Source organism: Schistocerca nitens, chromosome 4, assembly GCF_023898315.1.
Source record: "Schistocerca nitens isolate TAMUIC-IGC-003100 chromosome 4, iqSchNite1.1, whole genome shotgun sequence".
NCBI lineage: Eukaryota > Metazoa > Arthropoda > Insecta > Orthoptera > Acrididae > Schistocerca > Schistocerca nitens.
Window position 1 is genome coordinate 433,217,846 of NC_064617.1, and position 17,533 is coordinate 433,235,378.

The 17,533-nt window shown below is 39.8% G+C and overlaps 1 protein-coding gene across 1 annotated transcript in view; it reads right to left on the reverse strand.

Moving 5' to 3' along the window:
• LOC126252358 (cytochrome P450 4c3-like) overlaps window positions 1–17,533 on the reverse strand; it is a 74,591-nt gene that overhangs the window by 14,266 nt on the left and 42,792 nt on the right. The window contains exons 2-4 of the mRNA XM_049953249.1: window positions 13,924–13,946; window positions 13,811–13,837; window positions 9,981–10,181 (exon numbers count right to left, since the gene is read on the reverse strand). Coding sequence (XP_049809206.1) covers window positions 9,981–10,181; window positions 13,811–13,837; window positions 13,924–13,946 — 251 coding nt within the window. The remainder of the gene's footprint in view (window positions 1–9,980; window positions 10,182–13,810; window positions 13,838–13,923; window positions 13,947–17,533) is intronic.

Sequence of the window (17,533 nt, forward strand, 5' to 3'; positions counted from 1 at the left end):
GTGCTACTGTTATGGATTCCTGCTAGTCAGATTCTTTTTTGAAAAAAAAAAAAAAGAATTTTAATTCTTTCCTACATGCAAGGATAACTATTTTAAAAACTACAGCGTTAAGATTTAAGTTAACCTATGACATGTAATGACTTCCAAGACCTGTAGATAATCTAAGAGCACCTCTTACTCATACAGCTCTACTTGCAAACTACCATCACTTAGCAAACTGCGGCATATTGCAATTTGTTTCATGGCGTGAACTGAAAATTTTCTCCACATATAAATGTACAGTAAGCAAAACTACATCCAGGGAACTAGGAGCCAATAAAAGGAAAATTCTAAGTTTCGCTTTCCAATGACAGTAGACGTAATTAGATGTCTCTCTCACAACGAATATGGATTCTTCTCTTGCCCATGTACACTCCTTCAAACTAAGTAATTAGGTTTTTGTTGAACACAGAAGGGCAGTATGCAATAATTTACTGGAATATAAGGCCATGCCATGGTCGACAGTGTGACAGGTGATCAAAAGAAAATTATATATTTATTATTATTATTTTATATGCCCTCTCTGACAATGCTCTCGTTCAAAGGTGATGTGAAACAAGAGAAGTTGAATTCTCAGAAAAGATTATAATATATGTAACAGCAAGGAAAAATCTTAAGCATTTCTAATATACTTAAAGCATCCACTGCAATTAAAATAGCAGATCATGTAACATTGCTGGCTAATTATTTCGGTAATTAATAATGCACAATAAGCGTCAACACTACTGCCTTTACCACTACTGGGTCCTCTGGTCTCTCAGGGAAATAAAACGCCACAATGTATTTGATAACGGTCTTCACTGAAGATAAAACATCGCAAATGTTAATAAAACTAAGGCTTTAGCTATCTACCAAGTATGTAGGCAAAGATTTAACCTTTATCCTTTTAATCAACTTCCTGATGAATAATTTCATGCAGACGTGTTTAGAACTATCATTAAACCTCATTTTGCGTATCTTAATATCCTTTAATGAATAACATGTATTTTGGATAATTATTCAAGTTAAGTGATAATTCATTTATTCATTCATAAAATGTGCAAAAAATTTAAGCATGCAAACAGTACTTATCAGAAATTGTTTTCTCTTTTGTAGGTGCATTTGACGGTTTATTGCTGTTCTCTGAGAGTGAGTCGCAACCAAAGAGAGAATACATAAGGAGAGTGTGTCATGTTATTCAGCGTTCCCTGCAGTGTCATGCCATACTGTTAGTTGCCATGTTGTGTGTTCGTGTATGGTTTTCTAAGCCACATAATTGCTGAGTTTCTTTACGGAATCGTACGCGCGATGCGCTCACAATATAAATGTACGCACATGTCTAGAAAAAGGTATAATTATTCTTATATATTGTATTCTGTAATTCTGCTGTGTTTTGTGTACAGTGAACTATTTGTTTACTTGTGTAATGAAGCTTGTTTTATACACATTCTTCTATGCATATGATATTCCAAGAGTTTTGTGATGACGGATAAACTGATAAAGGTCTGCATTATACTTAGCTGCACTTCCGAAATGCCAGGAGCATAAGGTGGCAAGCTTTTTTTGTGGTGGAAAACTTAGTTGCTGGTTGGAAAGTATGGTCGATTATGTCTTTTTCGTACGCTTTTTTTTTTTTACATTTGCGATAGGCAGTACCCCAATAACCGTTTTTGTTGCTGTCCGGAAACTAAATGAAGTTTGCTTTCGCATTAGAAAGTGTGGATTATGGGAAATAAGGTCAATAACTCCCAGTGAACTGATAGGTTTTTGTTTTAAATTTTAACTTCAAATTATAATATGAGCCCTTTATAAGCAAAGTATAAAGCACAAACTACTCTGAGAGTCAATCTCGTTACGACTTTGTATGTGGACAATAATTTTCCAAACTTTGGACATACAACAGTAGTTACATATTTTAAATTATAACTTCTGGTAATTCTGTAGACAAGGTATAATATACAAGGCGTAAATTAATCAGATCTGATACTGAAACTTAGAAATCAAATGCAGAAGAGTAGTCATGGAGCTAAAATGCGATATCGGACACCTCCCCCTTCCCCATGAAATTTTGGTTGTGGTGACACAGACCTGTAGCAAAGCTTAATATTTACTTTCCCCTTAATTTAACCTCTCTCTTACATATTTAACGCACTTTTCATCATAAAATCTAAAATTCCGTAGTAAATTCAGATAACGCATATTAGATGCTGGGCAAGTCTTCAAGTGTTTTGATGCAATTACGTTCATATATTATAAATAAACTACGAAAAATGTAAGGGGACGATTTACTACATAACTTTCTACAATTTTTCTCTATATGTAACTATACATAAGCCGAGTAATCTGATTTGTGCGTATACAGCTGCCTGTGTGCCTTAGATCGTACGAGCAATATACCTGTTTCGTGAGGCGGTGCTCCCTGCTCAGTGAAACACAATTTTTGCTTTGAATGTGAAATGTAGAACGTTCGTACCTGAAATTACTGTTACTCTTTGAAAGTTTTCTGTAGAAAAACGTGTACCAAATTACACGAAGATGTGTCCTAAACTAAATTTTACAGACAGTGTCTTTTACTTCTAAATGTTCCACTAGTGACCATCCCGTGTTACAATATTTATATGAAAGCTACTAATACTCTCAACAGACAGTGTATATGGAGTATTAGTGCACTGTACTCAGAAATAATATTATTAATAAACGTTAACAGCAGCAATTTCGTAATTTTCTTATGTATTGTCACATACCACACCTCATTGATTTCACTTCTGAAAATGTGGTGCAGGCTTATTCAATTTTCTTCTCTCTGGACTTGATATTGGCTCTCTACGTTATTTTATCTTTTGGTCACTACTGTTTGTCTGGATCTAAAGCATACCCACCTAATTTCCGCACAACCGATAAAAATAAAAGGGACATGACATTTCCGCCATAAATGCCTCGACGTGCTTGCTATTAGCGAGTATTTTGCACAGCATCAAATTGACTGCCCTAGCTAGGAACTGGTATGTGTGGAAATGCCCACCAATACATACAAGTTCTTTATGTTTAAGAATGCTCATCACCAGTAGTGCTGCCCCTTTGTCATTGATGTGATTTTCGAGTGCCTTCTAGTTCCTGTGGCACATTATCAAGGTGGGCCCATTACCTCCTTCACTAACGCTGGCTGAAGGATTATATAGAAGTCAATAGCGAAAAGAGGGCCGTCTGAATGTGTGATTCTGAAAATAATTTTTTAAAAGTCAATATACAACTCAGTTTTTTGGAAAATTATAGGAGATTTGAGAAAGCTCTTTGATATACATTTAATTTTCCGTTAGAATGGGCATTATGGCGCAAGAAATTACATGCCAGCCCAAATTTTAAATTTTAATTTTGAATCGAAGAGCAGTCACTCTGGAGATGGCTAAGGTTTCGGTAGCGTTCACAAAACCTGACTAAGCAAGTATGTGTACAGTGCACCTTAGCAAACCCCACATTTACAACTTCCACTATGACTTTGCGGAACCAAACTTCGCTGATCCAAAGTTACTTTATTTGTATACAGGCAGTTACATCTACTTTGCGAAGGGTTGTGATCCATTTGAAGTAATGTGGTACAAGCCCAATGCATTCGACACTTCCTAATATGCAGCTGATAATCCTAATGTTATTACAACAACAAGATTATTATCGCCCTGATGAACGAGGTGAATGGCTTACACATTTCGAAGTATGTGTGACTTAGATAAAAAAATGTACTCCGTACCATACTGACACGTGTCATCCAAATACAGGCTAAGGGTGTGCATCATGTGGTCATAATGGCTTTAAAGATTAATGATTACAAGGATTGCTCAATGATGTTGGTAGTGCCCCACCTCACACCTCAACCTCCGCAGTTCGTGCATCAAATAGTCTATGGATCACAAAACCACGTGACACATCCTGTATCGCAGCTGAAAGTTGGTCTTTCCCACCACGATAACAAATGGTTCATCTGTGGGAACAGGATCAGAGCCAGCCCATAACCATACTACTCACATTGGTGATAGTGTTAGTAAGAGAGTGGGTGAATTTCTAGAGCATATGTGTATAGATTAGTAGTAGGAACCGTTTGTCACAGGTCTTTGTATGTCAGTAGTCACTGCATGTGTCATTGTGCACTATCTCTATTTGTGTGTGTGTGTGTGTGTGAGTGTTTTGTGTGTGTGTGTGTGTGTGTGTGTGTGTGCGTGCGTGCGTGCGAGACAGACAGAGAGAGAGAGAGAGAAAGGGGGGGGGAGGGGGGGGGGGGAGAGGGAGAGAGAGAGAGAGACAGAGAGACAGAGAGTTTGTAGTACCAATTAGTCTAGTGAAATGTATATATCGTACGACAAACTCAGTGCTCTGAAAAGGAAACTGGATTGTTTAGAAAAGGTATGTCAGTAACGAACCGGAAAAATGACTGGGAAACGTAGTAGTATACAGATTCTTTACTGGTAGTTTCTCACTTTGTATTTAAGATATGTCCCTGTTTGTATATAATTTTTCTATTGAAGTTCAAGAAAATAACATAATGTAAAACATAACTCTTAATACAAAAAATGTTCTTAATAAACAAGATATTTGTTATATTACTGTTATTGTTTACGAGGAACGAGCTGTTACTGTAGTGTACAGAGCACGAATTATGAGGAGGATAATGTAATTACTCTGCAAAGAGAAGGAAAAGGAGGACGGAGTTGAGAAAAAGCTATTGTTAGTAAAATCCTGTTATTAATTTGTTATTATAATTTATCGAAAATACCTACAAGTTGATCCTAAACATACATGATCCTCTCACTAATAAAGAACTCAAATGACTAGTCGGTTTACAGTAAGAAAAGGGAGTGGTGAGGGAAGGGGAGGAGAATTTCATTTCCGCTGGTCGGAGGTTTCCCGCCTTTTTAAATGCACATAATCGGCCTAGATCGTTTTCTGGTCTCGTATTTATATAGTGAAAGGATGACCTTGGTTTTCCCACTTTCTCAAATGCCCGATGTGCAAAACCCCACTAGTAGTCTTTGTTGAGGACGATCCCAGAAGTGTTATCCTGTCAAGAAACTAGGGGTAGGATCGTTAATGGGTTCAGAACATGCACTGCTGCTTTACTGTTGTTGAACGGTTACTAGATAGGGTGTGCCCCTGCCTCGGTATTCCAAGGACGTGTGGCTTGCGAGAGCCAGGCCAACACAAGCATTGCGATTCGTCTGGCTGTGTTTGATGGATTTTTCCTAATTTTATGAGCTTTTCGTGTATTGGACGATTGTGTGCGGTTCTATAGTAGTTACGTTGTTGCCTTGTGCTGTTGACTGTTTGGCTTGAGTATTCTCGTTGAGTGTTTTGTTCCTTAATCTTGCTCTCTGTTTCTATTGAATGGACGTTTGAGTACATATTTTAAGTGGGTGCCTTGGGTTCACCGGTGTCTGAGTTGTGTAATGTTATCGTGTGTTTGGGCATTAAATTCAGTAGTAAGGAACTATGTGTGGGTCCATTCGCTTACTCAATCGGTAGGATGAGCGCTGTACAGTGAAGACTATACCTGGATCGGGTTTGCTTGTACCAAACGGTAAACCAGGGTTGGCACACTGATTATAGCAAGGCTATTGCCGTATGCTGGTATGCTACAGTCAATACTGATCAGGCTAGTGCCGTCTAGTTATAACAGGGCTAAATTCCTGACGTAAATTCTAATTGTGGATTAAGCTATGGCTATGGCCGTTTATCATAACTGGCTTACTGCTCCATGGGTGAGTAGTATCTCATGATAAACGACTGTCGCCTTCGGGGTAAGTGACGCCACCATCGTAAGTAAACCTAATTAACTCATATGGTAGCTCTGGTTTAAGAAGTACAGTAGCTCAGGTGTAGCTCAGTGAGTGGCTGCTACAAAATTCACAGTATCTTCACTACTAGCCATGTATATGGCAATAACTGCCTTATATAGATAACTAACTCTGCTATGGATGTACAAGGTGTCCCACATAAAACCATTACGCCTCACGCCCGAGATTAAAGTAAAAACACGGTAACTAAAAAAGAAAGGACAACAGTGACGTAGTCATGTAGATGTAGATGGTGGGCATGGACTTCATTGCTGACTTCGTGTGATGACTTCACAGCAACACGCTGTAGTTCTGCAACCACGATGTTGTCAATTTCTTTAGTAACGTCCGGTCTGAGATCGTCTATTGTGCGAGGATTGTCAGCATACACTTTCATTTTTAGTGTACCGCACATATAAAAAAACACACACTATTAAGTCTTTGGATCTTAGGGGACAGAGGACAGAGGCCTCTAGTCTGTCTTCAGAAAAGACATTGGTGGTGGGGGCCACACTTCGGTTGGAGTGTGAGCGGTTGCTGCAGCTTGTTGGAATACAGCATACAGCTTCTCTGAGACTGTTAATTGTGCATAGAAAGGGTCGAAGATCTCTAGATATGTGACACTGTTTAAGGTGTAATGGAAAAATATGGTGCCAAAAATTCGCATGCCAGGCAACATAAACCAAATTCCCATTTGAGTGGAGAGCTTCTCCGTGCCAAATGTGTGTGTTGACTGCGACCAGAATTTGCAACTCTGTGAGTTTGTGTAACCTGACAAATGAAACCAGGCCTCATCTGAATAGAAGTAAAACAAGGGGTCCAAGTAACCTTTAGCAATTTATGTTGACAGCCACTTACAATAATGAAGTCTTTCTTCATGATCCGCAAATTTCAACTCTTGAAACACACTCTTATGATAGGTTTTTAATTTCATACCTTTTAGTACACGACGATACGATGTACGAGATACATCAAGGTGCTGCAGTAATCTCCTTACCAACTTACGGGGACTTCTCGTAATGTCCATACAAATTCTGTTTGTAATTTCAGGGATCCTCTATGTTGGTCGGCTATTGCTCTGCACATTCTGGACGGATTCTACAGCCCCCAATTTCCTGTACAGATCTTGAGTAATGCTGGTCGTGTGGAGTTTCCTAACAGAATACTTCGCTTGAAACATTTCTTTACATTGGTGGAGCCCGTCGTTACGTAACACGCCACAATATCAGTTCCTTGTTTTAATGCAAACCGCCTCATTTCTGCAACAATTCAACAGTACAACCTTCTTACAATAACTGACGCATGATTCACAGCTGCCCTCAACTTTCCAGTAAAATGCAGTGTAGGCAGCTTTCGAGAGAGAGTTGCACCTTCACAAGCAGTTCGACTACACGTGGTTAACTGGTACCCGAGGAGTATCAGTTACGTGTGGGACACCCTGCAGTTTGTTATTAGTAATCTGTAGTAGAGTCCATGCAGAATAACGTGGCTGGTAGATGTGTAATTAGCAGGGCACCCATGGAGAGAGCAGAAGTGATGGGGGGTACAGGCAGGCACTGTAGGGGAAATGGCGAGTGTTGGAGTGGAAATGCCGTTCTAAACTGATGCCTACACTCACATTTTTTGCAAATACTAAGTGGAGCTCCTCCACGTACGCACTTGCATGGTGACCATTCTAAAAGATCTACTCCCACCGTTACTTCGGCTGGTATCTAAAAAGAATTCTGCTGAAAATGCAATAACAGTAGTGATTTATTTTCACCTGGCTTGTTAATCACTTGTAACTTTCAGAGAAGTGTCATATGTGGTGAACTTTGAGAAAACCTACATATTTGTCTTGTTATCGTGTTAAAATGTACTTCTTTTAACAAACACAGCGGAGTTTGCACAATGTCACCTCACTAACATATTGTGCAGACGCACTTGTAAGAGAATTTTGAAACAATGATTTCTTAAGTTTATTTCTTAACTGAGGATCTGAAGAAAAGTAGCGTCAGTAGCTTACGAAGAGGTTCATCCTCAGCACAAAAATAAATGGGTAATGTCTTCAGGTGTGTTGTACAAAAACCCACAGAATTTCTCGTTTCACCAGCTATCGATGGTCCTTAAAATTTACATTCTTTCATCGAAACCTCTGTAGTTAGTGGAAAAATACGGTAGATAGTGAAGTTCATCATAATAACCATATGGCAAAATACTCTTTTCTTTGTGTGCTATCATTTGCCAAAATCTCCACTTCGGCATCTCAAACCGTTTATGAAATACAATGAATGTTGTTGATATTTCACTCTGGCTTTATCGCTGGCGCGCGCGATGAGAAGTGAGTGTGCTACATCAGATCAGTTATCTCAAGATTGATGACAGACAGAGAGCTCCATTCAAGTCTAAAGAAATATTCAACATGTTAGTTAAATTTCGTATACAGTAACTTGTTATGTAGTATGTATGAAATGCAAAATAATGGTGCCCCTAATTTTCATTTCAAACTTTCTTGAATTTCGCGCAATGTGTTACTTCCATGCTAATATCACAGTAATTGTGAGCATTAACGAAGCGATGGGCACATCACCATGAGGCTGACATGTGATACTTTGAGTTACACAAAAATGAAATTTTTTAGCAAATATTTTCTTTGAAATCGTTTGAGAAAGACTACAGCTCGTTTGACTTGATCCTGTCATCGCTGAACGACCGAAAGGGGGCAAACACTGTCGGCCTCACGGTTTGAACAAACGAATGAGCTCGCCCAGCGGTTTGGACGAAAACTGGTCACTGCGGACGGCCCACCATACACTGTGCTGGTTCTAACATTTGAACCCGTGTGTTTACGAGTGTTGGTTGGTTGAGTTGAGGGGACCAAACACTGAGGTCATCGGACCCATCGGATAAGGGAAGGACGGGGGAGGAAAACCAGCTGTGCCCGTTCAAAGGAACCCCCCCCCCCCCCCCCCGGCATTTGCGTGAATCAGGATGACCAGAAGCGGGTTTGAACCGCCGTCCTCCCGAAGGCAAGTCCAGTGCGCTAACCACTGCGCTCCTCGCTCGGTTTTACTAATGTCAGCCTCTGGGTACAGTTGTCTAAAGTAGCGTGCACTTATTGTGTGCGTACAATCACATACCGAATACAAGTGTGTTGGTGCCTGGTCGTTTAATATTTATTGAGCTCAAAAAGTCATTTCTTGAATTTTCTATTCAGTGGTGTTTAGTAGTACGCACTTTTCCTCAAGTCTTAAATCGTTTAATCAAATGTGTTTGGTATGCCTGAAATGTTGTCAATCAGTGGTATTGTTAGTAGCAGTCATTAGTTATTCAGATCCTTGTTTTAGAGGAAGAGCGTTTGCGCTTTCCAATTGTCTTCCAGCCTCACCAGTGCAAAGATTCACTCCGTCTTGCTACCAATGCCACACTGCTCGACCTTCTTCATGTTCTGACGTTTGGTGCCGGGTCACTCTCAAAGCGTCACGTGTTCCACATCGCGTAAGGCACCGAAGACGAGAAACTACATATTCATGAAAATTTAAATCAAGAATTGAAGGAAAATATTCTTGCACCTCAACTTACTCTCAGCTGGAAAAGGCCAGCGCTCAACCTGCCAACCACGATCTCTACGTCACTGCCAACAAGTTTATTTGTTTTGCTCTTAGTAGATATAATTGGAGCCGTAAATAGCTAGCATATAGCTGTATTCGCAAAGAAATCATTCATACAAAATCTGTGAGTAGACTTGCTCCCACACATTTCGATAAAACCAATCCAGGTGGTCTGCGAAACGTGTAACCGTCAACATGTTTCTTTATCCTCTTACATCGGTGACAAACGAGCCAGTCCTGTATTATACATTGTTTCAGACGATGGGAAATATCTTTGCCGCATGGAGGAGCCGCGCGATCGGAGGCTCCTTGTTTTAAGTTAGATTACGTGGTGCGTAAGCTTAGGGACCGATGACCTCAGCAGTTTGGTCCCGTAAGACTTTACCACAAATTTCCAATAAACATCTGTCTTGCTGCGTAAAGTATTTAATGAAGTGAATGACTTGATTTTTTTGAGTACACATCAATGCCTGTAAGCCTGTCTGTCTCTCTCTATATTTCTCTCACATAGACAGACACAGTACGAGAGTGAACACTGCGTGCTGCTTACCTTTATGACAGCCTCAGTGACCTTCAGCTGAGCAAGGTCACTGTCGATAGTGGGTCTCAGGTAATCATCCCCAGTGCCGAATATTTCGTCCACTTCCTTTTGAATTGCGTCCTGCCATTCTGGGTGCAAACCCAGAAGTGCAAATATACAGCTCAGAGCCGTTGCAGTGGAGTCACTAGCCGCCAGTACAAATGTTCGTACCTGTTGAAATGGGAAGATGACACACGAATGAGTGTTGTCGAAGATAAATGCAGCATTACGTGAACATTTTTAGGGAAATACATGAGTAGCAGTAAATATGTTAGGCACATGATGAATGGAATGTTTCGAGTTAAAATCTGCAAATCACTTTTTGAAACGTCCCCTTTGAACAATTATACAAGACTGTGCTTAAACTGACACACAATATTTTTAGCGCAACGCAATCTGACTTTCAATAATCCCTACAAAAGAGTGGCCCTGACTAACATTAACCTATACCTTTCGCAAATCACTTACCTCACAAAAATCTTCGTTACTCGAACTACTGCATTACAGAGAGCGCCACTACTGCCAGCTAAATAATAGATTGAAACTACTGAAGGCACTAACTACTGATAGGCATAGTTAGCAAATGAAAGATTTTAATAGAGAACAAAAATGCATTTACCATATTAGTCATAATATATATAGCAGTTCATGACATTCATTCTTACAAATCTCAAAACTCCGCCATTTCTCTCCCCACATCCACCACTGCTGGCGGCTCACCTCCAACTCCACAACGCTACGCGCTGTTAACATCCAGCTGCCCAACACTACAATGGCAGACAACAATGCAAACTAGCCACAGACTGCACACAGCACAGCCAGTGATTTTCATACAGAGCGCTACGTGGCGTTACCAATAAGAAAACATAAACAGCCTACTTTCATAGCCCCCATGCTCCCCACAAAAAATTTACAATTTGTTTTGGGCACTGGCCAATACATATTTGTTAAAATTTTTTCACAATTACAATAACAAAGAAATCAAATGCACACACTTATTAATACAATGTTGGTCAAAAGCTAAAATTTTCTCACATTCCATAAAGACAGTCCTGATCGTTCATCACAGTAAAATAGCAGTGTTTTTCTCAAAGCCTGAGCAGTAAAAGAGAATGCACACGGAAGTAGTGGATTTCCATGCAGTCTTGAAGAAGTAGTGTTGTCCTTCCAACGGAAAGACAGTGCTGACTCTTGACATGCAGACAGCTAATGGGCCACAACAGAGCAAAGTTTTGAAGAATATTGGTAGGTAGGTCATCACAGAGCAGACCCACTGTAGTCCTGGTAGAGAGTATGGTATTGGTGGGCCAGCAAAGATGCAGACCCACTGTAGTCCTTGTAGAAATAATGGTATTGGTGGGTCATCACAGATGCAGACCCACTGTAGTCCTTGTAGAGATGGCCAGCAGCCATCTGCTGCGACTGTGCAGGTGCACAATCACCATCAAAGAGTCTTGCGGACAATATAGCAAGTCCATAACCACCACTTGTGCACTCACAAAGTATTTGGAATTATCCTTAGAACCAGCAATGCTGTTATCCAGTCCCTTGCTGAATTATTAACACACGTGCAAACACTAACAGTCCCTACTTCTCACATATTGTCCATATACTATGACCAACAAAAACGTGTGCTGTGAAATGTAACTTAATTTGAAGAACTGGGGTCTATACAATTATAAATATTATAACATAAGAGTACAATAACAAAGGAACAAAATACATCATTAAAGAACATAACTATACAGATAACATTTGTAGTACAGGCTTTACAAAAGAATCGAAATAACATATACATCAGTGTTACAGGAATTATGACATGAGTACATACATAAAAGATCAGAATAACTTTCGAAACATCAACTTCACACATGAGCATTAAAACAGAACAGAATAAATAATGTCTAAACATTTTTGCAAAGTAGATAACATAGTATTAGAAAAAGTCTACAACATAACTCTCATCAGCTAAACACATAAAGACAGGAAAAACACAAATACACAAGCGTACACAAACACATAGCAGTACAACACAAGGGGAAAGGACAGGGTTTGTTTTCAGTGTAACATTTGGTACTGCAGTATTTTGCAAACAAAATCTTTTTTTTCTTGGAGATCTCTCTTCGTTCATCATTATTCCCAAAAAGTCCTATCTATACCTGCTTTCTGTACTTTTTTCGTATAACTTCTCAATGCATTTCTTCCAATTCATCGCAACTCATTCTCTTATATAGTCTACCCCCTCTTAAGCTAACTTAAATCTACTGAGCTCAGATGCTAAACTAAGGGACGAGGCAATGCAGCAGCACAAAACAGTTAACGCAAACAGCAATGACAAAAAAGGCAGATTTGCAAAGCAAGCAGCATTATAGAAATTAGCAAAGCTATTGCAATATTACAACTAATATGAGCCAATGTGCAGCAACAAGAAAAATAAATCAGTAGTAAAACTGGCTTAACAGAGTAATGTAAAGTGAAATTTAGTAGCACTAAGCCTGGCAAACAGCAGCAGCAAATGCAATAACTTATATCTAACCATGACATAGCTCAAGCAGAAAAATATTACACTAAAAATGGCCACGTCTAATACCTATGTCACATCTTAAAACTAGAGTGATGCATCACAGAAACTTACTCTGCAAGAAAGTTACCAAGTCATTAAAAAAATTATTTGTGCAATTCCTGTGAAGGGAAATGTCTATTTGTGCTGTCTTTTCTAAGAAAGTATATCAGAAACGTATTCTTTACTGGGTCTGTAGACAGAAAATAGTGATATTAGTACATCTATTAAATTTTATAATAACCAATGCTGCAGTGCAGCTAGAAACCAGATATTGAAGAAAATGAGCAAATATGTACAAAGGAAGGCATGGAACATCATTCATTAGCCATATGACATTTCATAAGGCAGTAAAAATTCTTTCAATTCTCATAGAAAGACGCTTGTCATAATCAGGTGTGTAGATGTACGAATATTTCCCATCAATTCGTAAGCATTTCAGTAAGTAGCACAAAGTACGAGTAATCATGTTTCCAAGTAATGAGCGTGTCGTATTTGCGATGCTTTCTACAAAGAAATGTCAATAGAGAGGTTAATGGTCTCTTTTTTTGTCACCTAATGGCTTTTTCTCCAGGCGACTCGCACAGCTGGTCGCCCATAAGGTATTACGTCAAGGTCACTTAGCTTTCTTAACGAAATATTTACGACACCAGTTTCCACTACCGTGATAGTCTCATAAAAAATTTCACAGGTCGAGAATTTGCGTTACAAATGTGTAGAAACCAAATCCTATAAATATAACAGTGTCCAAAAAATTTTCGTCAGCGTTGTGATACATTTATGCATATACATACATTTCATAACTCTTAAAGTACGATTCTTGGTTTCCAACATCCCTTTTCACAAATCAGAGTCCCTAACCACTACTCATTATGCCTTACCTTATTACACATATACATATTCGCGGACATTCTTCAATATTTCATCATTATAAATATGTAGCATAATCAAATTCCTCATATAGCATCAGCTTATTGATCATAAACATACCTCAACAGCATAATACACATGGTCATCGTAATAATAATATCATAACATCTCACTCACATCTCAAAAATGTCGTAGCTTTCTGCAATAATTTCAAAACCTAAAAAAAAATTCTCTGCTCATTTCAATAGTGTCATCTACCTCAAACGTACTTTAAAATCATGCTCCCTTACCAAATACATCATTCAAAGCTCTCATAGTATCACAATGGTTCCAAGAAAATATGAACAGTTCACAAAGTACAGACAAAATACAATTTCATAAGTGTGAAATTATCCAACTGTGTAATTGCGTAAACATCTGTCACTGATGTAGTAAATAAGACACGTTTGTCTCTCTCATTCTTTGACGCCTCTTCTTCCACACTCGTTGCAAAGGTGAATGATATTCTTGTATGAAGGGGGAAAAAACAGTTTGTTTTTCTGGACAGGGACCTCTCTAATGCTTTACGTTTTACTTCGATAAATGCGGCATTGCCAAATACTTTCCACTGTAAAAACATCCAAAGTCATTCAATACTAATTCGATACTAACACCGCTTTACAACCTTTGTGCCTTTCTGTACTAATGGCATATGGAAGTACGCTACTCCTGCGCAGAATTGTACGTTGATGTAATTGCAAACGTATTCTCATTCTAACAGTGTAGGCTTTTGCCTCTGCTTACACCAATGTTCTGAGACTAAATATGAAACACAGGATCTTGCTCTAGAAAAGTGGTCGCCAAACTACTCCTGTGGCCCAGGGTTCTCAGCCATATTTGATGATAATAAGCATCTAGCCACAGATAAATCCAAAAACGTCAACTATTCGTAATGCCAAGAGCTTTTTAAGAAGGCAGTATTCCTGCTCAATAGCATACATAGATACTTCCAGACAGTATTGTTTTATGATATGTTTAATTTTAGTTGACGTTCGTGAGTGCAGGTGGCCGCTGTCTTCAGTGGCATCAACCACCCGCTCGCCCAGCATGACGTTCTCAAATGGTTCAAATGACTCTGAGCATTATGGGATCAACTTCTGAGGTAATCAGTGCCCTAGAACTTAGAACTACTCAAGATTGGAGGCTGTCAGAGGGGAATATTTTATTGTTTGTCTTTCTGTGCTCACTACTCATACGCATGTGTGTCTTGTATCGATCAGCTGGTATGGTATAAATACGAAACCAATGTAACACGGATTCGTGAATGTGAATTATACGGATGACCACTTTTAAATGTAGTACGTAATCGTAGCACAGAGTATGAAACTGAATAAAGACTATTGTGATACAACGTAATGAATAGAACACAAAAGACAAACAAAATATTTTGTCAAATTTTCTGATGGTATCTCATATTGGATTACGCATTTAAACGTGAATACAGTTACTGGTCCTTAACGAAATTTGCACTCTGCAATGGTGTGTGCGCAGACATGGAACTTCTTGGTAGACTAAAACTGTGTGCCGGCCTGAGGCTCGATACTTGTTTATTTTCTAGGCTATCCTTTCTTTTGTATGGACATCTTCCACTTCAGGCGTTGGAACCTAATGCCCATACTATCGCCAAAACGTAATAAGCTACAAACAAGAGCAATATGTGATGTAACCATTAATTAGGACTGATTTTTGCCACCACTCCGGGCTCCGCTACAAACAAATTCCATAATTCAATTTTTATGTTTCTAATTTCTTCTCCTTCTTCTTCCTGGTATGCTCAAAGCAGCCAGATAATGAGGTGTCCAGTTCGTCTTCTTGTTGATCGAGGGTTAAACACCCTACAATTACCGTTGATGTCTCTCGTTAGTGCATCCTCTGCTATGCCTTCAGTCCCTTCTCACACCCTGTACCAACTAAGCTACCCAAGTATTAGTCACAGCTGTATTTCCGCCAGGTAGGAAGGCAGCAGACGAGGTAGTGCCGGAAGTACAACTGCGGGGAGGGGGTCGTAAGTCATGCCTGGGTAGTTCAGTTGGTAGAGAATTTGCTGGTGAAACGCAAAGGTCTCGAGTGCGAGTCTCGGTCTATCACAAACTTTTAGTTCCAGATATAGCCAATACGCTTCCAGCCGTAACTTTTGTATCTTCTTTTGCTGGAAAGCCAGGCGAAAATGTAACGCATGTCACCAAGCTGAAGCTTTCGGGTGAGGCGCGAACTTACGTTGAATCAGTAGACGAGCAGCGTGAAGCACCCACATGTGAATTCTTGGCAAAGGGGTTAGCAGAGCGCTACTCAGACAACGGTGGCGTTAGTTGTTACCGTGATCGGTTGCCCACCCTTAGAGTGTCCGCAGCTTGTGGTCTTGTGGCTAGCGTTGCTGCCTCTGGATCACAGGGTCCCGGATTCAATTCCAGTGTGTAGATTTTTGTAGATACCGGAGCTCAGATTAGCGTTCTTTCTGTTTCTGATAATGGCAAGCGTGTGTTAAAACCGCCACGGTATAACATAGGTGGACTTGTAGACGAGATGATCGTTCCTGCATACACCTGTACAACACACCTACACGTTGATGGAAAAAAAAAGTATGTCTTTGATAAGGAAGCGCAGACAGGAATTTGGTACCATCCTGGGGAACGGTTTCCTAACACGCTATCAGGCTGTGACACATTATAGGATGCGCACTGTTCTGTTCTGTGATGCACACAACTGTCCAGATAGTGAACATGCGTTTCATTCGCGAGGAATCTATGAAGGTAGGCCTACCTCATAAGCTCCAACTGAAGCGCTTAAATGGGCGCTGAAAATTATCACGCCTGTAAGAAGTAGTGTTGGAAAGGGAAAAGTTCTCTAGATTGAAGTCAAAGACCAGGTACCGCCGAGACCAGACTTTCTGGTCCACCCGCTCGCCCAGAATGACGTTCTCAAATAGTTCAAATGGCTCTGAGCATTATGGGAATCAACTTCTGAGGTAATCAGTGCCCTAGAACTTAGAACTACTCAAACCCAACTAACCTACGGACATCACACACATCCATGCCCGAGACAGGATTCGAACCAGCGACCGTAGCGGTCGCGCGGTTCCTGACTGTAGCGCCTAGAACCACTCGGCCACTCCGGCCGGGATGATGTTCTCGAGAGGTTGCAAAGCCATGTTAAGAGAGGTCCAAGTAGACCCGAAGTAAAAGGGAACTGGCCTTATATTCCTGTGTGTGTTGACAATTTTGGCAAATGAGACGTAGAAATGCCACGTGCTCAGTACCAGCCAGTGGCGAAGAAGTTACTCAAATTAAGGTTTTGAACCAGAAACAGTGTCAAGAAAAAATACGTAAGCAGTTACCTGTGAGAGAGGTTTGTACATTAGCGCCTTCGATGAGAAATCAGTTGAAAGAGAAGTTGGCTCATTTCCAGAATCACAGCAAAATCTTTTGTATCCATTTACAGAGGAATATGTGTGATTATTCGAGGAAAGGTAATACTTGCCAGCAACTGACCTCATACAACACAAAATTCCAGTGCTAGAGACTAGACAAATAATACAGAAGCCGTATCGTTTACCGCATCAATTACAAACTTTTGCAGAAGATGCAATTCAACAGCAATTGGCTGCAGGTATAATTCAACCCTCTGCAAGCCCTTGGGCCAGTCCAGTTGTAATCATGCAAAAAAAATCAATCAATGGCGAGAAAACCTATCGTCTATGTGTCGATATGAAAGCGGTAAACAAAGTTACCACACCAGGTCGACGAGACCTTAGACAGGTCAGGAAATTGCAAATAGTTTACCATACTGGACAAGTGTTCTGGATACCATCAGATTCCGATTACACAACAAGACAGACCTAAAACTGCTTTTTGTGGTCCCATCTGTATTGTATGAATTCTTACGCATGCCTTTTGGTGTAAGAAATGCTCCTGCAACTTTTCAAAGATTTATCGACTTGTTACTGAGAGGTTTAAAAAACAATGGAAGAGCATGCTGACAAATTACGAAATGTATTGTCTAGATTGCAAAGAGAACACTTGAGTTTAAAACTAGAAAAATGTTATTTTGTCCAGTC